Source organism: Pogoniulus pusillus, chromosome 24, assembly GCF_015220805.1.
Source record: "Pogoniulus pusillus isolate bPogPus1 chromosome 24, bPogPus1.pri, whole genome shotgun sequence".
Taxonomy (NCBI): Eukaryota; Metazoa; Chordata; class Aves; order Piciformes; family Lybiidae; genus Pogoniulus; species Pogoniulus pusillus.
In genome coordinates, this window is record NC_087287.1 from 18,561,312 (window position 1) to 18,588,929 (window position 27,618).

The window sequence follows — 27,618 nt, forward strand, 5'->3', positions numbered from 1 at the left end:
GTGAGTCGTCTTGAAGACAGCTTGGCTTTTTAATTGTCAAGTGGAATGCAGTGAGGAAATTAAATACCTACCTGCAATAAGCTGACAGCAAGCAAATAATACTTCCATGTTAATTGCTAGGAAATTAATTTTGAACTGAACACTTAAAAACTTATTTTTCTTTTAACTAGCATTTGTAAGAAGTAAAGCCTAAGAAACTTGATCTCTCTATGGAAAGAGCTGTGCAGAATGACAGGAGCCTGTGGATGTCCATTTGGTTTTTGTGTTTCTGATTAATTTACTGATGTACACTATATATTTGTGTCATTGTTATTTTGTTTTTGTTTTTTTTTCCTGAACACTTAGTGCTTGCTTATGGTGCAACGGGGGCTGGAAAGACTCACACAATGTTAGGTTCCCCCGAAGATCCTGGAGTGATGTATTTAACCATGATGGCTCTTTATAATTGCATAGATCAAATAAAAGAAGATAAAATATGCAATGTTGCCGTCTCTTATTTAGAGGTGAGTTTCTGCAGTTGGTATATGGCTTTTAATAAAGACAAAATGGTTTTGCCTTTCCCTGCATCTTTACAAACTATCTCTGATAGGAATGGAACTGAACTGTGCTCAACCAATTGGCTGTCATTTATAGGCACCTGCTACAACTTTAGAGAAGGCTGCCCCAAACTTGGCAGCCTCTTCTAGTATATTCATAAAGCATTTTGATCATTTTTGTCTTGCTGATCAGTTACATCCTACTGAACATATGTACAAGAAAATAGCTTTTCAGGATTATATTTCAAGACCTTGCAATAAAAATCCTACAGTCATTGTGAAATTGCACAGCAAAATGATGTCTAATCCTTTTTAAATTGTGGTTTAAAATATTTTCAGTTTATTTTATCTGAGCTGTAGTGGAGCTCCTTGAATTAGAACTGCAATGCCAATGTTTAGCTCTTTAAAAGTATTTCTTTTGGGGGTTTTTCACTTTTCTCTCTCCCCTCTTCAAGTTTTCTGTATTGCAGTTCTGGTTTTATAAATAGTCTTTTATAAATATAAAATTCCTAATTCCAATTCTCTCCAAAATTTAATAGAAGAGGGAGGGAAGGGAGAAAACAGATGTTTGCTTTGCCCTTTGTCATGTTAAGTGTGTCCGTAGACTAAGGAGTAAGATAGCTTAAAAACTTTAACAGTAGTACATTAGGATTAAGAATTTTCACTGATTTTTGAAGTGTAATAAAGACAGAAAACAGATTCATGATTGCTGCAAAAAAACTGCATTGTAAAACAAGTCTTTTTATAAAGGTTATTTTCTATAAAGGAGTAGCTCCCACTTAAATGGCTAACAATATTAATGCAAACTGAATTAACTGAGTGCTTCAAGCCCAATATAGTGAAGTTGTCCAAAATTCCACAGAATGAATTGTTTTTTACTTTGTTCTTAAAGAACTGTGGAAAAAAGAGTGATGATTTCTGGTTAGTTAAGTTTAATCTTGTCAGGTATGACAGCTTAGTCTTATTAAATGACTTCTAAATTGCTTTTCAAAGGTCTACAATGAACAGATTCGTGACCTGTTGGTAAACTCGGGGCCTCTAGCTGTTCGTGAAGATGCTGAGAAAGGGGTGGTAGTTCAAGGGCTAACATTACATCAGGTATGTAGAGAAATATTGAAATTCAGCAAGCCTTACAGTGTTTAGGAAGGCAGTGAAGTTCTCATTTATCTGTGAAAGTTTTATGCAACTTAACTTTCTAGTAGGCTTTTTTCTGACCACCCTCACAAGCACTTAAACTGGCAAACCTAAATATTGATTCAGGAGCATGTTGTGGGGAAAGCTGCTAATATCCCTAAATACAAATGGAGAAAAGTATTAATCTCTTATTATTGTAAAGGGCTATTGATTTGATGCTTATCTCCAGGTTTTGGAAGGTTTGGGGCTTTGGTTGAAACACCTGTTTGTTTAAGAAATTAACTTTTTTCAGTGCCTTGACAGATGGGTTTTACATAAACATATCTGAAAAGTTTCAGGTTAAATTACTTTTTTCTATGCCAGTATAGCAAATATTTGAAGTCCATGACAGAACTTAGCTTTCCAACCTGAAAATCCTTCCCTGTGGATCTATTTTCTTGCAGCTTTTTACTGTAGCTTCCAACTTTTGGGTACAGAGTAATGATTCATTAGAAAACACTGTTACTAGTTGGTTCCCTCCATGAACACTTTCACAAAGCCTGGGTTTTGTGGGTGGAAAAAAAGTACCTTGTTCATACATTGGTGCAAGAAAAATGTGTCAAAGTAGCATCTAACTATGGAGAACCTTTGCAGATTAGCTAAAATTCTTTACTAAAAAAATCTGATTTTTCAATTTCTGCAGCTCTTAAGTGCTTGTATTTTGCATTTTTAGCTGTGAATGTTTGAATTGCTTCAATTCCAAACCAGGAAGTTCTCTTACATAACATTTTAGTTTCCTAGAAGTTCCTTTACATGTTTTTCTTCAAGATGAATGTTAGTGTATTTTATAATTATTGTAGAATCTCCTATAATTGATGAAAAAAATAAAACCAACTAAAGATGCATTTATCTTGTGCTCTACTCCTGAAGCCTAAATCTGCAGAGGAGATCCTTCAAATGTTGGATTATGGAAATAGAAATAGAACACAGCATCCTACAGATGTCAATGCTTCCTCTTCTCGGTCTCATGCCATCTTCCAGGTAAGACGCATTTAAAAGTGAGTGGGGTTTAAGCCTTGTTTGCAGAAAGTCAGTTATGTTTTATGCTGGCTTTGGTTCTTGTTGTTCAGTTCATTGGAGCAAGATGTCTTCTGGAAGTTACTCGAAGTAGTAACAGTTTTGGCCCAGGATATTTGTGAGCTGACTTTTAGAAATGAAAGTTTTGCCTTAGTGTACCGTCTATCTTGGGTTTGAAATCTCTATCTAGGTCAGACAATTACTGCATCTGAAAGTAAAATCCCAGTTGGCACATAGTTCTGCTGACAGACAAAAAAAGAGAAAAGATTCTGCTTTGGGGCATTTCCTGTATCTTCTGAATTTTTATAAAAGCTTGAGTCATGCAACATACATCAGCTGTCCCTCCACCTTTTCCACCTTCACTAATGATAGTTACTGGGTTCTGTTAAACCACTTGCAGCCTTGCATAACTATTTTACCAAGATAATTTTCTTCACTCCTAATACTTGCAGTTTTTTTTCTGTTACAAATCACTATGAAGACTTAACTTATCCTGCACAGAGCTTAAAGCTACAGAACTGGTGAGATGCTGTCTTCATTAGTCAATCACCTTATGCATATGGCAAGTCTTTCCCAGTTTAGTGTCTGCAAATGTATTCATGGAATTGAGTAACCCTTAACCTTACACATGGCCAACACAAGAAAGGGAAATTTATGTATGAGGTGAAAGCCATTAAAGGACCACCAGAATTCTAATTGAAGCATTACTCTGCCTGCTTCCTTGTAAGCCTGAGGAAATACCTTCACAAGCAAAAGGAAGCACAACTTCCTTACCCATCTCCTGTACTGTGAAAATTTCAGGAAAAAAAGGATGTAGGAGAACAAGTGTTTGCAGGTGTCTCAGCTTTCCAAAAGACCCTGGAGTAATTTGTCTTTTGACAGCAGGAAGTATTGTTTTCCCTTATTCACGACAGTAACAGTGAAGCCTAAATTACTGAAAATCCAGCCTTTTTGAAGATTTACCCCTGCATGGAAACTCTTAAAGGTGCCTTTAAAGAACACTGTGTTTCAGTTTAAAGTGCAGTAACATAGTGCAGATCTGGAGTGGAGAAGATTTAAGCTCTTTCAGCTATGAAATTTGTTTCAAGTTCATTAGTCTTTGCCACTGGCATGAACCCCAGTGTAGTTCCTTGCTCAGTTCTCTGCATCAGGATGGAGGAGAGAAATAAAAGCGAAAAAGTGAGAGGGAAGTACCTTGTAGTTTATCTGAGTGCAGAGCAGGCAGTCACTTGCCACCAGCAGCCTGATGCCTGACCAATCTTCAGCCAATGGCTACTTTAGAGAAATTTGGTTGCTGGTGGTCAGATGTCTTAGCTGTTGCTGGTGGTCAGATGTCTTAGCTGTCACCTTGCAAGCTCTTACTCATTGCCTGGACACTGCACAACAGCTGTTCAGTAAAAGCTAAACAGTGGTTTGGTATTGACATTCCCTCAAGTCTGAAAGCACCATGTGGGCTGCTGTACAGAAAAGTGACTCCACCACAGCCAGAACTAGTGCAATCATACTGCTGCTTTTTCTCTACTAACACCTGGAACAGGTGAGTTTGAGATGTCACAAACAGATTTGCTCTTTTCCATTAGGCTAATTTCCCTGTTGGGTGTTAGGTATGCACTGAAAGAGTTAACTTACCTTCTAAGAGGGATTCCAATAATGTAAACTTAAGCCTAGAGTAACAACAGACTGATTAGTAGCTGCTTAATGATTTTCTTCTTTTTTCATTGTAGATTTATCTAAGGCAGCAAGATAAAACAGCTAGCATTACTCAAAATGTCCGCATCGCCAAAATGTCTCTCATTGACCTGGCGGGATCTGAACGTGCCAGTGCAACCAATGCCAAGGGGGCTCGTTTTAGGGAAGGAACAAACATTAACCGCTCCCTGCTAGCTCTGGGAAATGTCATCAATGCTTTGGCAGATTCCAAGGTATGTGCTGTGCACTCTTCACCTTGTAGTGCTCTGAAAACTTGCTTGACGTGGTAAGCTCTTGTTGAGAAATGGCAACTGCACTCATGCTTCTTGCATCATCTTCCTTTTAAGTTTACTTCTGTCTCCTTCGTGCTCTCTGATGGCTGAGAGGCAGTCCCAAAGGGGTTCTCAAAAATAATGTGCTGTTACCAAAGAGTAGTGTAAAAGATGAATGTACCTGGGTTTTGTTACCCACCTTTTTCAAAATCAAGCATATGTGAGGAAGCTTGAAGAAATATCTTTCCAGAGGTTTAGGCCCTTCAGTGTTAGAGAAGGAGGCTTTTATAAGAGAAAACACCTGAAGTTGGGGTTTTGTGCTCTTGCATGCATCCACACGCATCTCCCACCACACCCTCACTCTGTGCTCACAGATCTTCTAATCTGGCTCACCAGCTCAAAGGGAAGGAGTGGTAACGGTTGTGTAGGAGAATGGCAGAAGTCCGGAAGGTTTTAGTAAAGGAAGTCCACTGCCTACAACTGAACCTGTTTTGTCCTTCTGGTCAGCTAGCAATTTTCCTTGGGGAAAATGAGCATTCTTCCCGCTGATGTTGAAATAGACCACGAGTAAGATTTGTCACAATGACTTATTTGGTGTGAGATTTGGGTCGTGGAGACCTAACTGTACCATAATATGAAGATTCTGTAGATCCAAATGTAAAAAAGCCTCAGGCTTTGGGCTGCTTGGAAAGGTTGTGGAATCTCCATCCTTGGAGGTGCTGAAAACCCAAATGGGCTTAGTTCTTGGCAGCTTACTCTGCTTTGAGCAAAGGGATGGGACTAACTCTATTTTGAGAGATACTTCCTGGCCTCAGTCATAGAACCACAGAAACAGCCAGGTTGGAAAAGCCCCTCAAGGTCACCAAGTCCACCCTATAACACTAATCAACAAAATCCACCTCAAACCTTCCCCATGAAAAACTTTTTCCTTGTGTCCATTCTAAACCTCATCATCTCGAGGCTATTCCCTCTTGTTCTGTCTCCAATTACCTGTGAAAAGAGCCCAGCAGCAGCCTCTCCACAATGTCCATTCAGATAGTTGTAGGCAGCTGTGACGTCTCCCCTCAGCTTCCTCTTCCTCACACTAACCATCTCCAGCTCCCTCAGTTGCTCCTCATAAGCCTTATTTTCCAGGCCCTTCTCCAGCTTTGTTGCCCCCTCCTGGACCTTCTCCAACTCCTCTACATCTCTCTTCTATTGCAGTGCCCAAAGCTGAACACAAGCAGAGTCCAAGGGAACAATCACCTCCCTGTGCCTGTTGGCCACAGCATTTTCAATCCAAGCCAGGATGCCATTTGCATTCTTTGCTGCCTGGGCACACTGCTGGCTCATTCAGCTCCTGTCTATTACAACCCTCAGATCCCTTTCTGCCAGGCAGCTTTCCAGCCACACTGCCCCAACCTGTAGTGTTGCTTGGGGTTGTTGTGACCCAAGTGCAGGACCTGGCTCTTGGCCGTGTTGAAACTCATCCCCCAAAAATTCTGCAAACTGAAAATAGTTTCATAGAATCAACCAGGTTGGAAGAGACCTCCAAGATCATCCAGTCCAACCTAGCACCCAGCCCTATCCAATCAACCAGACCACGGCACTAAGTGCCTCATCCAGTCTTTTCTTGAAGACCCCCAGGGACGGTGCCTCCACCACCTCCCTGGGCAGCCCATTCCAATTCCAATCACTCTCTCTGGGAAGAACTTCTTCCTAACATCCAGCCTAGACCTACCCTGGCACAACTTGAGACTGTGTCCCCTTGTTCTATTGCTGGTTACCTGGGAGAAGAGGCCAACCCCCACCTGGCTACAATGCCCCTTCAGGTAGTTGTAGACAGTAATAAGACCACCCCTGAGCCTCCTCTTCTCCAGGCTAAACAGGCCCAGCTCCCTCAACCTCTCCTCATAGGATTTGTGCTCCAGGCCCCTCACCAGCTTTGTTGCCCTTCTCTGGACACGTTCCAGCACCTCAACATCCTTCTTGAATTGAGGGGCCCAGAACTGGACATAGCACTCAAGGTGTGGTCTGACCAGTGCTGAGTACAGGGGCAGAATAACCTCCCTTGTCCTACTGGCCATACTGTTCCTGATGCAGGCCAGGATGCCATTGGCTTTCTTGGCCACCTGGGCACACTGCTGCCTCATCTTCAGCTTACTGTCTATCAGTACCCCCAGGTCCCTTTCCTCCTGGCTGCTCTCCAGCCACTCAGTCTCCAGCCTATAGCGCTGCTTGGGGTTGTTGTGGCCAAAGTGCAGAACCCTGCCCTTGGCCTTGTTAAATCTCATCCCATTGGCCTCTGCCCACCCATCCAGCCTGGCTAGGGCTCTCCTACCTTCCAGCAGATCAACACCTGCTCCTAGTTTAATGCAATCCACCTTCTCCCTTAGCTGTCCATACCACAAAAATAGTTGTTGCACATTCAGATGGTCAAAAATAACCTAGCTAACACATTTATAACAGATATAAACCACTCAGAATTAAAACCATTTGAAATATGCCTGTTATGGCAAGGAAAACTTCCAGAACGGTTTGTTGTGTTTTGTAGGATTGTTGAAATTCCGAAGCAGACTTTTAGATAGCTGAATATTTTAAATGCAGCTGACTAAGCTATGAAAATGTTCTCCTTTTAGAATAAGAAACAGCACATTCCTTATCGGAACAGCAAACTTACTCGATTGTTGAAAGGCTCTCTGGGAGGAAACTGCCGAACGATAATGATAGCTGCTGTTAGTCCATCTTCCATGTTCTATGATGACACATACAACACCCTGAAGTATGCAAACAGGGCAAAGGATATTAAGTCTTCGGTGAGTATGTTGGTATTTGTTGACCTTTTGTCAAAGTATAATAATGTAGCATTAAAAAAGGCAAGTTACTGTATTAGATTTTGCCAGCAAAATCTCTGGTTCATCATGGCTATTCTAGATGTGACAGTCAAGACTTGCTAAAGTATGTTGAAAATGGAGGCTGGTTGTGTAGCACTGAGTTTGAGATATGTTGGATGCTTTTCAAGACTGCCTTTTGAAAGCTCAGCCTTGTTACAGTAGGTGACCCTGCCTGGGTCCTTTCACCGTATCTGCAAAAAAAAAACCCAGTTTATGTTCAAAGATGTCCAAATATTTACTAACACATGACCAGCTTTTGATGGTGGGGTTTGGATTGGACATTAGGAATAATGAGAGTGGTGAGAGCCTCGAGTGGGTTGTCCAGGGAGGTGGTTGAGGCTTCATCCCTGGAGGTGTTTAAGGCCAGGCTGGATGAGGCTGTGGCCAGCCTGCTCTAGGGAAGGGTGTCCCTACCCATGGCAGGGGGTTTGGAACTGGCTGATCCTTGTGGTCTCTTCCAACCCTGACTGATTCTATGATGAAAATTTCCTTTATTCCAGTCTCAAAATTATTAATTCCTTATTGTCATATCTTCCATACTTGAGAGATGTAGTTGATGCTAGTTCTGGCCTAAAAGCAACATAACTTCTTAATTAATAGGATCATGCTGCCAGCTTGAAAGAGTCTCTTTTTAGGACCATCAAGTTAAGAAATAATCACCAGTTGGTAGAATTCAGACAGTTTCAGTATCTTAGTATTGCTTTCCTCAGAACTGTAAAGCATACTAAAGAAATGGCTGAGCAGTTGTTCAAAGTCAGTCCAGGTTTGTAGCAGATAGAGCCAAGATCAATGAGATTAACCTGATAAATGAAAAAGCTCTTGGGGTGCTTTGTCTTCGGCTTCCTATTTTTCTGGGGGTTTCATAATCCTATGGATTGTAGCTCCTGATTACTTAAACCTAATATGGAATTTACTACTTCTCATCTGTTGCATACTTTAAAATACACACAAAACACACATTAAATAGTAAAATTAGTCTGAATAAATGCAAAATGTGCTTGCACTTGTAAATGTATTTTTTTTTAACTGTTCTGTTGAAGGAAATGACATAGACAGGAGTACACAACAAATGACTGCAGAAGATGGGAGTCATTTTTGTCGTGCATTTCAGGATTCTCAACTTGTTTTCTTTCTTTTAACAGCTGAAGAGCAATACTGTTGATTTGGACAGTCACATAAGCCATTATGTTAGAATTTGTGATGAACAAAAGAAAGAGGTATGTTTAAGACAAAAATCCTTGTTAAAAAGTTTGAAACCTTGAGTACAAAAAGCATGTTTATGGGATTGAATCTAGAAGGCAATATTGGTTTAATTTTCCCATGGTCTTTCTGAAGTAAGAAAAATGTTTTTGTCTTGGCAGTAGGTGACATTCTTACTATGTTTCTAAATCTCTTTAGGACAAACACAATTATAAGTTCATGTTCCAACCAGAAGTTTTTGTTTTGTTGTAGATCCTAATGTTGAAAGAGAAACTGAGAGAATATGAAGAAAAGCAAGCAAGTCTTCCTGGAAATTGTAATGCTGCAAGACTCTCAAACAACCAGCAAATGGAAATAGAAAGGTAAATAATCATACTGCAATCTTACTTCAAAACTCCAGTTTGTTTTCCTTCAAAAGTGTTTAACTTTTCTCAGTTTTGGTTTACTTATTTTTAATGTTGTTTTACTTAGACTAGATGTGGTGATCTGTAACCTACTAGTTCTTTTCAGGACAGCATGGTAGTGGTGGTGGATTTGAAATGAAACACATACTGTATGGTTTGAAATAGGGTTGCAAATGTAACAAATTGTAGTGTTAAGTATGAGTGTTATGAAGAAATCTAATCTACTTGAAGAGGAAAAAGTTGACTACAGTAGCAATACATCTACAGAGGAGTCTTAACTGGAGGATTTTACTGATATTCCTAAGTCTTCAAACTTCTTATTTACGTTACTGAAAGTTAATTTTCAAGTGTGTAGGTTTCTTAAGCCATACTGACAGTTCCAACATTTGTCCTGTGTGGCTTTGCTCTTTTTATTTCATTCTCTCTGTGTCAAGAATTGGTCACGGACAAGGCCTCTAAAATGTGTTCTCAAAATGCTGAACATGTTCCATGACAAGATTCATTGATCAGAGAATGCTTGGATTGTAATGTTCTAGATTATCCATGGTCATACATAGAAGCCTGACCTATTCCCTCAGGATTTCAGTAATAAAGTGTGTTCATTGCAACAGTAATCTCAGCTGTTTAAGTTGGTATAAGTAGTAAACAATATAGTTACTCTCCTCTGGAGGTAGAGGTAAGACTTATGCAAAGGAGTTCCAGATAGTCTGAATTCCAGCATCATCTTCATAGAATGTAGCATCAGAGAATGGTTTGTGTTGGAAGGGACCTCCAAAGGTCATCTAGTCCAATTCCCCTGTAGTCAGCAGGGGCATCCTCAACTAGATCATGTTGCCTAAAGGCCTGTCAAGCCTGACCTTGAATATCTCCTGGGATGGGGAACCTCCCTGGGCAACCTGTTCCAGTGTTCTACCACCCTCATGGTGCAGAATTTGTAACATCCAATTTAAAACTACTTTTCTGTGATTTCAAACTGTTTCTCCTCATTCTATTACTGCAGGCCTTTGGAAACAGTCCCTCTCCAGCTGCCTTCTAAGCCACTGTTAAATGACATTTTGAAGAGGTCATTCTTATTTCCAGCCCAAGTACATAATCTTTACTTTTATATGCTGATCCTTTGTTTAGTGCTTGGGATCCAAGGTTCCCTTTGTAAAGGAGATGGCCATAAATTTCTCAGTAATTGTTTATTCTTGTGTTTTGGTTCTACAGATACAAAGAAATCCTTAAAAGTGTGTTTGCAAACCGTGAGGAAATTAGGAAAGAATACCTCATCTTGGAGATGAAACTGAAAGAAAATGAACTGAAGACACATTACCAGAATCAGTGTCATGAGCAAATTCAACTGTTATGCTCTGAAGAAAGAGTAGAAAGGGTGAGGTTTTTTCTGTGATGTCACAGAAGGTATCATCTGTCTTTGTTTTAGTGTATTCATGTATGAATTTTGATTAAATATTGACTTACTGATTGTCCTTTAGATAATGTTTTGTTCTGTTAATGGCATGAAATGACAGAAAATGGAGTAGTAATGCCAGGTGTATTGTCTCTTCCACACTTAGACAAAATGGAGTCCTTATTCCTGCTTCGTTGTGGTAACTTTCCAAGTTGTCTTTATGTAGGTTTGATTGTTATATTTAGTTTAGACCTATTTAGACTTAGAGTCATTCTTGTACCATGTTTTGAACTGGGAACATCTGTATGGTACAGCCATCAAAGCTGTTATCAAGCTGAGTAATCCCTTTGTTTTGTGAGGAAAGCTTAAACCATGTGCTAAACAAGATAGATTCTTACCATTGGTCTTCTCAGTTGTCACCAGGACAATGGCTGCTTAAGGACCACCGTCATATGAACTGAAATAATTACATTGAATTGCCTTGAACTCTAAGTAGTTCTACAGCTGCTGCTGTAGAACATTAAGACACATGCTTGTGCCTTTCTAGAAGAATCCAAGTATTAATAAGTAACCACTGTTAGATATTTTACTTTTTCCGCTAGAAGTCATGTTAAAGGAATATATATTTTATGTACGTATGAAGTTGAGGATGAGGCTGGTTTTGCTTAGTCACAGCAACTGTACTTGGCTGGAAATGAGTTCACCATATGACTATTTTTCCCCAGTGATTCACATGAAATTTGGTCCTTAGATAAATGTCAGAGTGAAAATATCACTTGTTTTTGCTTGTCATTAATGAAGATATTTCAAGTGACTAATGCGTTCTAGAATTCTCTTGTATGCCATAGAAAAAGATTACTTTGGTGTTTCTATCTGTGCCATACTTGTAAATGCTGTTTACAATGGAGCATAGCTGCATCTGTACTCATAATGAGGAGTTACATATTCATGCTCTCTACTTGGAAAAGTTTGAGCTGATCTTTAACTTCAAGTATTAGCAGTGCTGCACTCAAAGGCTGGGTTTGCCCGTGGTTAACTTACAGATGTGACAGATTAAGGATCCAGAGATGCTGTCCTGTAAATGCATCTATGTTCTTTTCCAGCTGCTTTAGAACAAATTGTGTTTTAATTAGGAATCTGGTCATTTGATTACCAAAGTGACTGCTCACATCTGAATTACTAGAAATTATTAAGCTGTCTCATGTAGAAGTGTTTCTATGTGCACATGTAGCTTTTCCAAGTCTCTCTTTAACTTGAGATAATCGTGGCCTAGGGCAGAAATTGATTAACTCCAGTGTAGTATACTTTAAAGGCGCAATCAAATGACTGTAGGCTCTGTCTTCCAGGGGTAGAAAAATTGAAGTTGTGTAAATGCAGTTCAGTAATGCCTGTAAAGAGAACCTACTACTTCAAGCCAATGCAAATGTTTGCAGCTTATGGCCAGCTCAATAGACAAAGTGGAAAAAAAAAGTTGGCAAACAACTATCTATAAAAATACAATTTGAACTTTACCCCTTAAATGATGCTCTTTTTAGGCCACTTGCAAGAGGGATCAAAGGCTTGCAATGCTTAGAACCCACAACATACACATGCAGAAGAAGAGAGAAGAGCATCTCAGACATTTTGAGGAAAACACCAATTGGCTGCATCGTGTTGAGAATGAAATGCGGCTTCTGAGTCCAGATGAGGCAATTCCAAAGGTAAAAAGCCTTTTACTTCAAGAGCAGATTCCACATGCTGTAGGAATCGACTGACAGCAGTTAGGAACTGATTTTGCTTTATTTTCCTCCTCCATCTTGCTTCTGCTCATGACTTGGACCATTCTTTCTGGTTTCACAGTCTAGTGTTAGCCAGCTTATGATCTTCTGTCCTGTAAGTACTTAAAATTGTAGAATGGTTTAAGTTAGAAGGGACCTCAGACATCATCTGGTTCCAGCCCCCTGCCTTAGGCAGGGATGTCGCCCACTAGAAGAGGTGGCTTAAGACCTCATCCAACCTAGCCTTGAACATCTCCAGGGAAGGAACATCCATAACCTCACTGGGCAATCTATTCCAGCGTTTCACCACCCTCACTGTAGAGAACTTCATTACTTGTGCAATACAAGTGTGCTAGAAGAGAAACAAGTATGCTATGTCTGAGTGCTTTAGATGGCTACTGGTCTTCAACTTGCTCCTAGCCATACACTTTTAATCTTGCCTTTTGCAGTAGCTCCCAGTGCTTATTGACCCATGTAGCAACCTAATTCTTAGCCTGGCAAAAAAAAATCCATCTCGGTTTAAAGTTTAGTTTCTCATTATACTTTGATGTGCAATTGTTTAGTTTGGCTTTTTCTTGCTAATTTCCCAAGGAACTCTCTGAAGATCTGCGGTGTTGCCATTTAAACCTGGAAGTGAAGGATCTGAAAGCCCAGATGGAGCACATTTTCTCTCTCATGTCCCTTCAAGATCAACATTATAAGCAGACAGAAAAGTAAGTATGGTTTCACAGTAGGCATAAGCCATCTATTCTGACACTGGTAACTTCAGAAGACATACATAAAGAATTTAGCTGTAGTTGAAACTGAAGGAAAGTTTGAGAAGGTTGAAAGAAACTTAGGATTGTGCTTTGCTTGTGAAATAATCAGTTCATAAATTTTGTTCTGTATCCACTGTTTTTAAACAGAAACTGCTAATGCTTCCTGTTCCTGTTTAGTGCATAGAATCAACCAGGTTGGAAGAGACTTCCAAAATCAGCCAGTCCAGCCTATCCCCCAGCCCTATCCAGTCAACTAGACCTTGGCACTAAGTGCCTCATCCAGTCTTTTCTTGAAGACCTCCAGGGATGGTGCCTCCACCACCAGTCTGGGCAGCCCATTCCAATGGGAAATCACTCTCTCTGTGAAGAACTTCTTCCTAACATCCAGCCTATACTTTTCCCTGGCACAACTTGAGACTGTGTCCCCTTGTTCTGCTGCTTTGCATAGTTCTTACAAATTCTTCAGTAGATCGTGGTGCCTTGTGTGTTGAACAGCAGTATTGATTTTTATTGGTTCATGTTCTCTCAATTTCTGGCACTGTAGACATTTTCCATATCAAAATTTGTTGCTAGTAAGTTCCTATGTAGATAGGCAGACTGCAAAAAAGCTGAAAGTGCAGGTAAGCATCAGCTCTGTCTTCTGAAAATGCTGGAGACTACCTTTCAATGTGTGCCATAAAAATAGGAAGTAATCACAAATGTTCAGTAAATAAATGTATTAAGCTTACAGTTGAACCATTTAAAATGAAATAGCTTTTCTTCCTCTTCTGGAGAAAAGACTCTTTCCATAAACAAGACAAAAGTTCAAACCTGCAGAACTGGGAGCAGAACTTTTAAATCTTCATTGTTAGCAATGAAAATTGCTTCCTTTAGTTTTTTTCTGTATATAACCCTCAGCTATTGGCTGAACCTACTGTTTAGTCTTGCTGCTGGCTCCCTAGGTAATAAATTCCTGTGTTTGGGTAGAATTTCTAAACTTGTTGCTTTGATGTGCAGTTGTAAATGGATCTGAATTCATGAACTCCATTCTTTAGATGCTAGGATCTTAAAAATAATTTTGTTTGGACTAGTTCTAGTGGGGTTTTATGCATATCCAATTAAGAATTGCCTGGTTTAACCACATGCTTTGGTTTTGTACTCTTCTTAATTGATCTGACACCTGATTTCAAAGACAGAACTCAGTCAGGATACTCTCTTTCTGTGGTGGTTGAGGGAGTAAAGAAGTTAGACTCTGATGAAAAACTATACCTAATAAATGCTTAGAGTCAAATACAAAATCTTGCAAAAGAGAAGAATCATAGAATGGGTTGGGAGAGACCTTAAAGATAATCTACTTCAAATCCCCCTGCCATGGGCAGGGGCAGTCACAATTATTTCCTCTAAGTATTATGATTTTTCTCCCCAAATAAAGTAAATTTCTTATCAGGAGCAGAAAAGGGCCAACAGTGACAGTGCTGGCAAAGATCAGGTCACTTATGATTTAGTCATGTTTGTCTTTTCTCTTGCTTTACAGGGTACTAAATACTTTGCTTCCAGTTCTTCGCCAACAATATCTGACTTTGAAAGAAGCTGGGCTGACAAATAATTTAACTGAGACTGAATTTGGGGAGGTTGAGCAGCTGATTCAAAGACAGAAATCAGTAGTTTGGGCTGACCAGACTGAAGAACAGGACCAAAATCAGAACGGTGAACTTAAGTTGTCAGCTCTGCTTGCATTCCCACAACTCGTGACCAGACAAAACACCCCCTGCCGTGAGTATATTTGTTCTTAGTTGGAAATGTTTGTAGCTGCCTCTTGCAAAAGCTGTTTATCATCCATAAACACTGGATGCAAGCTTCTGTAAATATTCAAGCCAAGTGCAAAACTGAGCTTTAAACCTGCTTTGCATAGGTTACTTACCATTCTTAATTGGATATTGCAAATAAGTTTACTACTTTAGTTGCTAAGTCACTTGTAACACAAGAATTCAAGATGCAGGTGCAATGAAGTTTTTCACTTGGAGATTGGTGTTGTGTACATGTGAGACAAAAATGAAGCCATGTTCCCAGCTGGTATGTATTTTAAATCAATAAGCATATTTTTTCATACTTTTCCCCTTTAGAGACACTTTTTTCTGACAGAATAGGCAGGGAGATACACTTAAATACAGATTCAGTAAACTGTATGACTGACTTCAACTGAATATTGATTGTAGAGATTCTGTTTTGTCGTATGTGGGTTGTTGCTGTGATCCTTGGTTCCTGATAGCTTGTAAGCTTCGTTAGACTTCTTGATGAATTCTGTTGCACCATTGTTAAAGCTCCCTGTTTTAAGGGGACATAGGTTCTTACTGAAATTAACACTAAAATAACATTTTGCATGAGAACTTAAGGCATAAACATTTCATTTCATTAACATCATCGGACACAGTTTTAGGTGTACCTTGTGAAGGCTCTAAAGGTTGATGTCTATAATCACTAAATGAGCCCCACACATTTGGGTGAAGATGGACCTTTTTCAGCTGTGAATGGTGTCTGCATGAAGGTGTCCATACAAATATTTTGTGATATTTTCAGTTGTTTACTTGTTCTTCGTGAAAGGAAATAAGAGCTATTACTTTCACTTCCTTACCCCTCTTATTAGATGCAGGAGAAAACACAGTGGAAATAACTTCCCTCCAAATTCTGTGACCTTTCCTGTAAAGGTTATGATTTTTAACAAGACACTTCTCAGGATTTTACCTTCTTTATCTTATTGTGTGGTCTTTCCATTTGCTGCTTTCCAGTTGTATAAATATGTTGACAATTTTTGCAGATACTGCCAGAATTGATTTTTCACGAAGAATCTTCTCTCATTGGCAGCTTAAGCTGTTAAGCTAACGTAAGCTTTCTTCAGCAGCTTTTTTCTCAGTACTGCTTGTTGCTGTTAAAACTCAATATTCAGTAGGTAGCTATTGCTGTACAAAAACTTCTAGATGTAGGTAGTAGTACAGAATAAAATGCACTGCTGCTAGGTGCTAAAGTACTGAGAAGTTGACATTAGACAGTTGAATTTCAAATTGAATTAGGAACTGTTCTTAAATACAGGAAGAAATTAATCATAGAATGGCTTAGTTTGGAAGGGACCTCAGATTATCTACTCCAGTGTCCTCAGCATGGGCAGGGATGCCTCTCAACTGGACTCAGCTGCTCAAGGCCTTATCCAACCTGGCCTTGAACAGCCCCAGGGAGGAGACAACCTCCTTGAGCAGCCTAATTCAGAGTCTCACTATCCTTGTAATGAAGAACTTCCTAATATCTAGTCTAAACCTCCTTTCCCTCAGCTTAAACCCATCCAACCTTGTCCTATTGCTAGACACCTGTATGAAAAGTACCTCCCAGCCTTCCTATAGGATCCCTTCAGGTATCAGAAGGCAGCTCTAAGGTCCTCTCAGACTCTTCTGTAGGCTGAACAACTCAAAAATTATTTAGATGTAGTATTTACATTAATAATTAAAATAGAACAGTAGCAGTTCTGCTCAGAAAAAGAAATTAGACTACTGAACTTGAAATACTGCTGGAGTTGACAGAGTCATCTCTGTAGATCTTGGGAGGCAGGGTGGACAGAAATCATCTGCTTATCAGAGCTTAGTTTATTTTGTTAAACACAAAAAATAAGGTAGCTCTTATATTTTAAATTTGAGTTAACCAAACAATGGATTAAATATTAGTTGATACTGTTATGGAAATACATTTCTTGGGCAAAACATGGGTAACAAACTGGGGAAAAAAAAACATGTAGCATGGGGAAATGAAAAGCAACATCCCAATCAGAAATAGGGAGGATGTAGTCATTTCTCTTTTCCTTTTAAAGAGGAAAAAACTATTCAAGAATCCAATTCCTTCTCCCAAAAGTCGTTTCAGAAGGATGCTTGCTTGTTAGCATGAGCTGACCTGAGAACTTAGTGAACGAATGAAAGGGAAGATTTATACAGATCCCCTCACACCTTTGGCACATGGACATTTTGTTGTTTATAATTTGTTGAAGATGTTGGGAAGGGAGTAATGTTTTGCACCAAAATGGAAAAAACAACCCAAGACACTAGCCACATGCCATACAGGGGTCATTATTCCTTACAAAAAATGGTTCACATGCAGCTTAATTGCACAACTTCAGCGTGTTGGCAGGAAAGAGCAATGCAGTTCATTCCTTGTGATTTGATTCTTATTTTTCATGCTGTAAGTTTGAAGCAGTCATTTTTCCTTCATCTCCCTTTCAATATAAATATGTCACTCTGTGTTACTATCTCAGAGGTTTCTTTTCTAAATAATCTGGGGGAGAGTGTAGACAAGTTAATTGGTGGCAGTGTAATGTTTCTTTCATGAAATAGGAGCCTAGAGCATCTTAGAGGAAGCACGTGTGCTAGCTCTGCTGGTTTATGATGTATTGCTTTTGAACCTTTTTTAACACACTTGAAACTTGCAGATAAAATCCACCTGCAAAAATTGAAGTTCTTTAAGACCCATGAATGACTTTTCTGTTTCTAGGGACTGCCCCCAAAAGACTGAAGCAGCTAAATCATTTCTTTAGGAACAACCCTCTTGGGTTATGTAGACAGTACCTTTAACACAGCTACTTGTGACAAGTAGCTTATCTAACAGTTTTGCAGTGCATGTCAGTGCACTCTACAGCTAGTGACTCAAGGACTGTTCTGTAAAGGGCAGAGCATCTTGAATCTCCTGGTTGCAGTTAATTGATGAGATTTTTAGTCCTCTTCCACTTCAGGATTTTTTGAATTAAATTGGAAGTTATTTCATCTCCAATGCAGTATTAATCATTGAATCAACAAGGTTGGAAGAGATCTCCAAGCTCATCCAGTCCAACCTAACCCCCAGCCCTAGCCAGTCAACTAGACCATGGCACTAAGTGCCTCAGCCAGGCTTTTATTGAACACCTCCAGGGATAGTGACTCCTCCCCCTCCCTGGGCAGCCCATTCCAATGCCAATCACTCTCTCTGGGAAGTACTTCCTCCTAACATCCAGCCTAGACTTCCCCCAGCACAACTTGAGACTGTGTCCCCTTGTTCTATTGCTGGTTGTCTGGGAGAAGAGCCCAACCCCCACCTAGCTACAACCTCCCTTCATGTAGTTGTAGTCAGCAATGAGGTCTCCCCTGAGCCTCCTTTTCTCCAGGCTGCACACCCTCAGCCTCTCCTCATAGGGTTTGAATTATTAGTTTCAAGTGAAATTATTTTCTGAATGTACATGGTGTTATCCCACTATGGGTAGTCACCATTCTTTTCAAACTTTGGCTTTTCCTTGGTAATTTGACTTCTGTTACTTAAAATAGGACTGAATTTCTGCTCTTTGTTATGGAGCCTTAACATGGGATCTCCATAACATGCCTTAACCATGCTTTCCACAATATTAATAAGGAATATGTTTTTTAAACTGTTTCACCATTATGCTTTGAAGCATCCACCCATAGTACATGTTCTGACCTTAATTTGAACTTAGAATTGTGTTGTAAAGGAAATACTGGTGTTCCACTCTCTCTATTTTTAAACAGATGTGTTGAAAAAAATAAAATTGGATTTAGGCTTGTGCATGCTTCCATGATACTATAAATGTGCAAACTCATTTACACTGGATGTTAGGAGGAAGTTCTTCACAGAGAGAGGCATTTGCCATTGGAATGGGCTGCCCAGGGAGGTGGTGGAGTCACCGTCCCCGGAGGTGTTCAAGAAAAGACTGGATGAGGCACTTAGTGCCATGGTCTAGTTGATTGGATAGGGCTGGGGACAGGTTGGACTGGATGAGCTTGGAGGTCTCTTCCAACCTGATTGATTCTCTTCTAACTCTGCCCTCTGTAATCAGGTAAAGCAGAAGCTTTGAAAACAATGTAAGTTCATTTCAAGTGTTAAGACTCCTTTTCTTAAGTGTTATTCTAATGGAGAGTCACAAGTATTCAGAGTAAGGACTGCTGGGTGGAGAGCTCTGATGGGTATTTACAAGCAGTTCTGTGAATGGGAAAGTTCTTGGCATGGTTTCAGGCATCCCATTTCCGGAAGCTTTACTGTACATTACTGTTGAGAGAATGGAATTGATTTACAGGAAAATGCATCCATTTTTCCTTGTCAGAAACATCTGAAAGTCCAGTCAACTTCTTGAGCATGGCAGGAAAAAGTGGGGAGCAGTTATGTAAACAGTGAAGACTTGATTTAAATTAGGAAAGATTTCTCTTAATGAGGAAAAGTTTCTCTTAATGAGCTGCTTTTTCACTGTCATGGAAGTAAATAAAGCTACCCTTGATGGCTTAGTCTTCATTTCTTTTTCTTCATAATGCATGAAGTTGTACATCTGGTCACTGGACTCCCAAGAGGAGTCTGGAATCTAACCTTTTCCACTTCACAGCTGTTTGTGAAACTGGCCATCACGGTGATGCCATTGGCTCACATGAATATTAAATGACTGAAATGCATTCCCTAGACCTCATTTGAAATTTGGGATTCCATGAGTCTGTTTAAAAGAATGGATATATACAATTAGTATTGGAATTGGATCAACCATTGGTAGTCCACAAATGTTTATTGAAATGGGTACATTAATATTTGATGTTGCTCTAGCAGAAGAATCTGCTAGGCTTAATTTAGCAGTTTCCAGAAATAATCCTCTTATGTATGTCTTAACATGAACTTCAGAAGAGAAGTCTTGGCTGTTATTCTGTCCCAAACAGTTGAAATGAATCCAATTCATCATTGAAGTATGCCTCCAAATAGCCATTTTTAAATAACACTGAGTAACCTTGAGAGTGATTGAAATAGGTTACTTGGAAAAGTAATTAAGCACTTTTTAAGGAGAGTCCCTTTTGACAGCATGACCATTGGAACTTGTCTGAAATCTAGGCCTGGTGTGGTTGTGGCAGCTGTTATCTGAGGCCATTCTGTTTAATGGTAGCTTTTAAAATCACCTGCACAATTAGTAACTGGCTTCAGTATCTTGTTCTCCTAAGATGAATTAGTAACTGGCTTCAGTATCTTGTTCTCCTAAGATGGAAATAAAACCACTGGCACTCCTTTTTGTGTTCAAATGTTTTTCTAGCTGTGCTTCTTCATACTAAATCATCATTGTTTGAAGCCATGTAGTGTATAATGGCAATCTAGCCTGCAATTGGAGTGCTGACTGGGGATTTTGTCAAGTATTTAGTGGCACCAAGTTAAACATGATGTTGCTGGTGATGTGGTGGTTTGCTTTCTTGTTTACTGTGTTAGGAACAACTTAATTCCTTGATAAAAAGCTATGAGAAGGGACATTTGCTGAATATTTTATACACTTACCAGTGCTAAACTGCCAAGAAAAGCTAGTTTTTAGTTTTAACTTTGGTTTACCATGAAGTTAATTCCAGAAACAGATCTTAAAAATACGTTTGGGTTTTTACTAACACCTTATTTGCCCTATTTAGACTTGCTACAACTGTCTTTCTATTAGTGTATCGCAGTATGAAATACTCCTCATGATGAAATTCAACAAATTATTGATGTTGGCAAGACTTTGGTGTTCTTTACCTATTTAGTTCATGGTTTAAATGCTCGCACTTACAGTTAATTTCAAAATGCTTCCAGTATTTAGGCCTGGAGAAGCTTCTAAAGCTTGGCACTTGCTGAAATGCTTCTCCATCAGACTTCCTTCCTAGTAACTTTAGGACATTAGCAAAACCTCAGTGCCTTACAGTAAGCAAACTTTCTGAAACTGGAACCTCCCTGTCCTAATATAATAGACAAATAGACTTCTACCTTTTGTGTTCCCGAAACACATACTTTCAGGTGCATTTAAGCAGGAGGAAAACCTACTAAACTAATACTTCAAAATGTGTCCTGAAATGTTTAATGGATGCTTATTTCAACACCAGATTTGAATCCCTGGGTAATGTTTTATTGCTATGCTTAAGGATATAAGATATCAAAATCTGGAAGTTTTGGCCTCACTTTTGGTTATGATGACTAGAAAATATGTTCTGAAAGGAGATGTTAGTCTTTAGCAAAAGCATAATATTGTACTCCTAAAGCCAAGAGTAAAGAGCAAGCACATGAAGCTTAGTGTTTGTTAGTATTGCCAAGTACATATTTAGTATGGTTCATGATGATCTGTGAGGTCTCTTCCAACCCTGATGATACTATGATACTATGATACTATACTATAAGTTTCTGACTCGTTGGTGAAGGTAAATGCTAACTACTGCTTCCTGTGCTGCACAGGTACACCTTCAGGTACACCATCACAAGAAACAAACAAAAGACCCCAGCCAAGAGTAGAATGTGCAGTACCACAACAGAAGAGAACTAGACGGAAGCTAATGGACTCTGCAGTCACAGTCCCAAGCCCTGCTGCATCCAAGCTGTCCAGCCTTCACCATCTGGAGGATTCTCTTACCAAGGAGGTCCGCCCTATTGTGTATACACCAGAGTCCTGCAGAAAGCCAGTGCAGAGCTACTGCACACAGACTGTGGTGAAGAAGGCTTTACACCTCACAGGTCTTGAGGAAGTTGATGCATGTAGTATGGACAGGGCAGAGAAAAAGCCAAGTATTACAGACTCTACGTGTGACACAATCGCACAGCATGATGAAGCTGATGTGCACTCTACAGCAACTCTCCATGAAAGGACAGATGAAATGGCTGAAACATCTACTGATCTACCTCTGAAGGAGTCACAGCTATGCAGCAATAGCATTCTGCAGAGGTATTTTCCAGTTCTATAGGCAAATAATATTACCCAAACAATTCAGTCCTGTTTATCTTCACAGCTGGGTTTTCCACTGGTGTCCACCTGATTTGCAAACCCGAGGTTTTGAGGCTAAAAGCTTCTGTTTTAATTGGCATTCAGTTTGGCTGCTATTTGAAATTGGTGGTATGTCAAGGACAGCAGATGCAGCTGAAAGCTTACCAGAGAGCTTTTGAAATGGTTTGTGATGCTGTAGACAAGCTACTATTTCTAAGCCTTACTTTTCCTGTCTGTAAAATGGATACCTTAACCTTTTTGATATTGAGATGCCGTTATTAAAGCTGCCATGTATATGGGAAGTCTGGCAAAGCTGTTGGAGTAGTGTTGCTGAGATTGTTTTCAGCTTAAGATTATTCACCCAGAACAGGTTTGACAAAAATATAATTCTTTATTTTCAGACTCAGCCTCTCTACATTAAACAAAAATCTTACTTCAGCTCTTGAGAAGCCCTCATATATGGCAATGACTTCTGCTGCTGAGAGAAAAAGAAAGGTATCAAGGTAAGGTTGAATTAACTCTTCCATACAAAGGAATTTGTATTAACCTCTTAGTTTGTTGCTTCAGTTTCAGCATTGTAGTTCAAACTTCTTAAACAAGTCATCTAAACCTACATATGAGAAGTTCTGACTTGGATATATTTGAATCTTTTTGCTTTTTTCCTGGCATGTGGAATAGAATCAGTGTTGTTTTAACAAGTGCAAACTAATATCCAGTCTCCCATATCTGCTCTCTACTCAAAATAGAAAGATGACACAGGACTCTGAAGACAGAAATTCCATCATGAATTAAAAATCTAATTTATTTGAAAATGTTATGCCTTTGCTGGAACACATTAGAAACTACCAAAATAGAAAGCAGAGAAAATACTTAACAATACTTATGTGGCCATTGCCTTTGTTTTTCTGATAATTCATTTCCAGTCTTGGTTGTTATGACTTCATTCTTGTGGTCTGCTCGGAGAAGAGCTTCCATTTCGTTACTGATGCTTTAAAAAGTCTGCTGGAACAAGTTCCAGTAGGTAGATCACAGGACATGGAGTAAACATAAGCACTTTGCTTTGCTTATTAGCATCTTTGAAATAGAAAACCTTCCTAGATGACCACAGATCTACCTGATTTAATAGCATAGAATCAACCAGGTTGGGAGAGGTCTCCAAGATCATCCAGTCCTGTTGATATTTGAGGTCTCTTCCAACCTTGATGATACTGTGATATTCATTGTTTTGGTACAATTACACCAGGGTGAGAATCGTAGAATCATTATAGAATCAACCAGGTTAGAAGAGACCTCCAAGATCATCCAGTTCAACCCAAGACCCAGCCCTAGCCAGTCAACTAGACCATGGCACTAAGTGCCTCATCCACTCTTGTCTTGAACACCTCCAGGGATGGTGACTCCACCACCTCCCTGGGCAGCCCATTCCAATGCCAATCACTCTCTGCCAACAACTTCCTCCTAACATCCAGGCTAGACCTGCCCTGGCACAACTTGAGACTGTGTCCCCTTGTTCTGTTGCTGGTTGTCTGGGAGAAGAGACCAACCCCACCTGGCTACAACCTCCCTTCAGATAGTTGTAGACATCAGTGAGGTCTGCCCTGAGCCTCCTCTTCTTCAGGCTGCACACCCCCAGCTCCCTCAGCCTCTCCTCATAGGGTTTGTGTTCCAGGCCCTTCACCAGCCTTGTTGCTCTTCTCTGGACATGTTCCAGCACCTCAACATCTCTCTTGAATTGAGAGGCCCAGAACTGAACACAGTACTCAAGGTGTGGCCTGAGCAGTGTTGAGTACAGAGAAGAGACAGCTCAGTTATTTTTCAGGTAGCTGAATGTGAATTTGGAAAAATAAATCCCTTACTCTCTCAAACTGAGCTAGTTTTCTAGATTCTCTTTAGGGAGAAGTATGGGAACTTCGAGAGTGTGAATTATTTTATCTTGAGGTAAGAAAGACAGACTTCAGAATTTTTATTTTTGTAGTTGCTCTGTAGTAATTTCCAAACTTTAGCATCCTTCTCTCTTCCTAAAAGACTATTTTTAGCTTCTTGTACCTTGTTTCTTCTGTGTCTCAAACATGCATTTCCCACTTTCCAAGTGTAGAATAATACTACAGGAAAAACACAGTTTTTACTCCTTTTTAGGGGTATTATTTTTTGAGCTTTGCACAGTAATCTATCTGTAAACCAGATTTCTTTATGGCTTTGTCTAGCAGTTGGTGGTGAAGAGAGAGAGTAGAAACTGCTTATTTGTGGAGAAAGGAAGGAATATGGTCTCTTTTTCAGATAGCACCTCCTTTCCTGTCTCTTCTTCATTTTTCCCTGCTTTCACAGAACCTAAGAGGTTGGAAGGGATCTCCAGAGATCAAGTCCAACCTCCCTGCCAAGGCAGTATCACCTAAGGTAGTTCCCACAGGAATGCATCCAGTATGGTTTTAAAAGTCTCCAGAGAAAGAAACTTCACAACCTACCTAGGCCGCCTGTTCCAGTGCTCCATCACCCTTGCTGTGAAGAAGGTTTTTCTTTTCATGCCAAAGATGAATGACTGAACTTCTAACTGTAGAATGAAGATACAGACCTTACATGTGTCCTCTGCATTAGCAATTTCACCTGCAACAGCCACATTGCTAGAACAAGGGATAAGAAACAGGTCAATTGCAATAGAGAGGCTGCTTTCACTAAGTAGCAGTACACTCTTAGGCAAATAAGTTCTCTTCCAAGAAGCATATGTGAATAGATCTCAGGGCTGGCACAAGGCAGGTCTGAGTCTTTACTGCTTGCAATTTATTCTCCTTTAGGCAGACAATCATTATTAAGAAAACTAGTGTAAGTTAAGGGCCTATAAAGTGGGAATAATACAGTATCATTAAAGGAGGGGGAAATTGTAGAAACATCTGACAAATAGAATTAGCTTGTTTATGAGGCTGGCTTAGAATAGAGCTGGGAAAGCTGGCAAGGCAAGTGTATAATGGGGAGATCAGATAGGTTCATAATTTTCACTGTGGATTTTAAATCTGTCACATAAAAGGATTTAAAATATAGAGGGTTTGTCTGAATGAGTTTGAGGCTCTAATAGCTTTCTTACAGCTTAACTAAAGTATTGTCTGCTATGACACCAGCCCTGTCTAACCACTGTGGAGGCTGTAGAAAAATTATTGTAGCAATAAAAAAATGTAATTTATTCTATAAACATAGCTTGGTCACCTCAAGGTTTTCATACATGTGTTAAGATTATTTCTTAGTGTTATTTGTGCAACGACCACGCGGCTGCCTTCTGCGCTTTCCAGAACGACTCTGGCATATTGGCCTGCCTTTGAGCATCAGTGCCAACATTAGTTTTTATTTTCACAGTTGAAGCATTCTTGTAAATTTTTAAAAGGAAAAAGGAGAAGAATATCCATATATATGCATCACAAATTAGCTTGTTCTGGGCATTCAGTTATGAATTGGATAATACAGTTTAATGTATTTCTACGTTCCAAGGCTTAAAGTACTGTAATGCAGCATAATTTTTCTGAAAGCAAACTCTCTTCTGACTCTGTTCCCAGCTCTACATCAAACACTGGGTTAGGCAACCTACAGGACCTGATTTCTGCAAAACGTGCTCGACAAGAGGTGGTTCTAAGCCATAGAGCTTTGCGAGTACCCAAAATTGAAGGTAAGCAGCAGAGCCCACCCCTAGCAGCACAGCATTGGTAACTGGTTGCTCCAAAGCTAAGCTTGATTAAGTTTTGCTAACTTCTTTTGCTATCAGTACCCCAAGACTTTGGTTTGAGTAGTGTATTTGTTCATTAAAGAAAACTAAGTCTGAGTGTCTCAGTAGTCATCTAGCTGGTATCCAAACAGAGCTCCAATACTGCTAGAAGCTTGTTGGGCAGACCTTTTCCCAGGAGTTAAGGTCTTCCTTGTTTGTATTCTTGTTGACAAGTTTGATCTTGCCACATTTCTTTGCCAAGTGTGGCTTATCAAGAAATCTTCTCATCAGGTTAACTGTGAATGTAAGATTCATTTTATATTCAAAAGTATATATTACAGGAGAATGAAATATGACCAGATATAAGAGGGAGAGATGATTTTGGATTAAATAGACAAAACCTTCTGTGATTCGGACTAGAGAAAAGTTTGGGGCTGGAAGGGACCTCCAAAAGTCATCTAGTCCATCCCCTCTGCAGTTAGCAGGGACATCTTCTACATCATGCTGGTCAGAGCCTTGTTGAGCCTGACCTTGAATATCTCCAGGAACGGGCCTCAACTACCTCTCTGGGCAACCCATTCCAGTGTTTTACCACTCTGCTGCTAAAGAACTTGTTCTAATGACAGTGCTCATTCTTCAACACTCTGCTGTAATAAACTTGTATGTATTTCTATATCTTCATATTTTCTGTGCCTTTTTAATAGTATCTCATGTCAACTGACTTCCTAGACTGTTAGCACACTCAATTATAAAGCTGAGAGTGGTTTGCATGTTGAAATTAGGCTTTCAATAGAGATAAATATGTGTAAATATAATTCTTAGACCTGCTCTGAAAAGGAAATCTTGGTAAGCCAGTTCTTTTTGTTTATTGAATGACTGTGTCCTGTTAGTAATAACATTTCTTTCTTCACTAGGAAATAAAACAAGGAGCTGGAAGCAAGAACAGGATGTCCCAGGAAACTTAGTTAGCCTTTCTGAAGGAAACACAGCATGGGGTGTTAAACCAAGAACATCAAAACTTCTGCTTCCTGTCTGTAAGAAAAAAAGCAGAATTTAGTTCTGAGTTCACCCATATTTCAAGCAAGATTGATGGGTAGCAAAGGAGAACAAGGAGGCTTCCATTTTCCTCTTGTGAATTCTTTTGTGTCAAAGATCTCAGCAATGCACTGATTCAGGAAGAACCACTTTTTGGAAATACAAGAGTTTTGTGAAATAAACTGTGCTGATTTTAGTCTCCTGCTAAAGCTTATGAATGTCTCTATTTATTTTGCTGGTATGAAAATGTCTTCTGGAATTTGGACTTGAGCAGTGCACAGCATAGCTTCTGCCATAATCTTTGAGCACTTGTGATTATGACTAGCAGATGAATACTTCTGACAATACAAGTGGTTTTAAGGGGGACCAGTCATGCTGTAATTTCTAGGTGCTTACCTGCAGTCAGCCTTAGAATTTTGTGATACAAATGTGAGGGAATTTGTTTATTTTCACTGGAACTTCCTAATGTGAAGATGGACTTGCTTCCAAATGAGAGACAAACAGGTGTCAGTACTAAACTGCCTCCTGCTTAGCATTAGGATGCCAGTTTTTATTCTTTAGGTATGTTATGGGTAGATGTTACCAATATAAGTACCAGGAGAGAGGAAGATATTTACTAAAGTGTTTGTGACAGTGTTTTACCTAATTTTTTAGCTTCTCTATTCTTAGCTTGTCTCTTGGTTGTAAATGTTCCTGGTTTTGTCTTTCTCAATTGTAAATAGCATAATAACATTAACTACTTGAAATAAAGTGTTTGTTTTAATAAAAGCAATATAATATGAATTGACCTTCTACCAGAGGAAAACTTACTTCTGCCTCTTTGTCCTGGTTCTAACTCAGCTGGCAGCTGGAAAACCTGGCAGTCCAGTTACAGCAGAAGTGTTTATCTGCTCTGGGTGGGCAAGGAGAAAGAGTCAGGCAAGCTGAAATATGAGTTAAGGACAATTTATTGCTCTGTTGCAAGAATGAGATTACATAAAGGGAAACATTTTAAAAGAGGAAAGGTACCACTCTGCACAGGAGAGGAAACAGCAAGAATTGCTGCTGCTGCTCTGCCCAGACCAAAACTGGGACAAAGCCCAGACCAAAACT

General features: G+C 39.6%; 1 protein-coding gene across 2 annotated transcripts in view; it reads left to right on the forward strand.

The window, feature by feature from the left end:
* KIF18A (kinesin family member 18A) overlaps window positions 1-27,309 on the forward strand; it is a 28,859-nt gene extending 1,550 nt beyond the window's left edge. Inside the window, exons 3-17 of one of the 2 annotated variants that reach the window (XM_064163849.1) lie at window positions 346-503; window positions 1,530-1,634; window positions 2,580-2,690; window positions 4,451-4,648; window positions 7,306-7,482; window positions 8,703-8,777; window positions 9,013-9,122; window positions 10,374-10,536; window positions 12,090-12,254; window positions 12,903-13,024; window positions 14,583-14,821; window positions 21,284-21,767; window positions 22,208-22,309; window positions 25,346-25,455; window positions 26,406-27,309. In XM_064163849.1, the coding sequence (XP_064019919.1) occupies window positions 346-503; window positions 1,530-1,634; window positions 2,580-2,690; window positions 4,451-4,648; window positions 7,306-7,482; window positions 8,703-8,777; window positions 9,013-9,122; window positions 10,374-10,536; window positions 12,090-12,254; window positions 12,903-13,024; window positions 14,583-14,821; window positions 21,284-21,767; window positions 22,208-22,309; window positions 25,346-25,455; window positions 26,406-26,548 (2,462 nt within the window). In that variant the 3' untranslated portion in view covers window positions 26,549-27,309. Of the gene's footprint in view, window positions 1-345; window positions 504-1,529; window positions 1,635-2,579; window positions 2,691-4,450; window positions 4,649-7,305; window positions 7,483-8,702; window positions 8,778-9,012; window positions 9,123-10,373; window positions 10,537-12,089; window positions 12,255-12,902; window positions 13,025-14,582; window positions 14,822-21,283; window positions 22,123-22,207; window positions 22,310-25,345; window positions 25,456-26,405 lie in introns of those variants that run through there. The other variant, XM_064163847.1, reaches the window with a different exon arrangement.
* The last annotated feature ends 309 nt before the right edge of the window (window positions 27,310-27,618 follow it).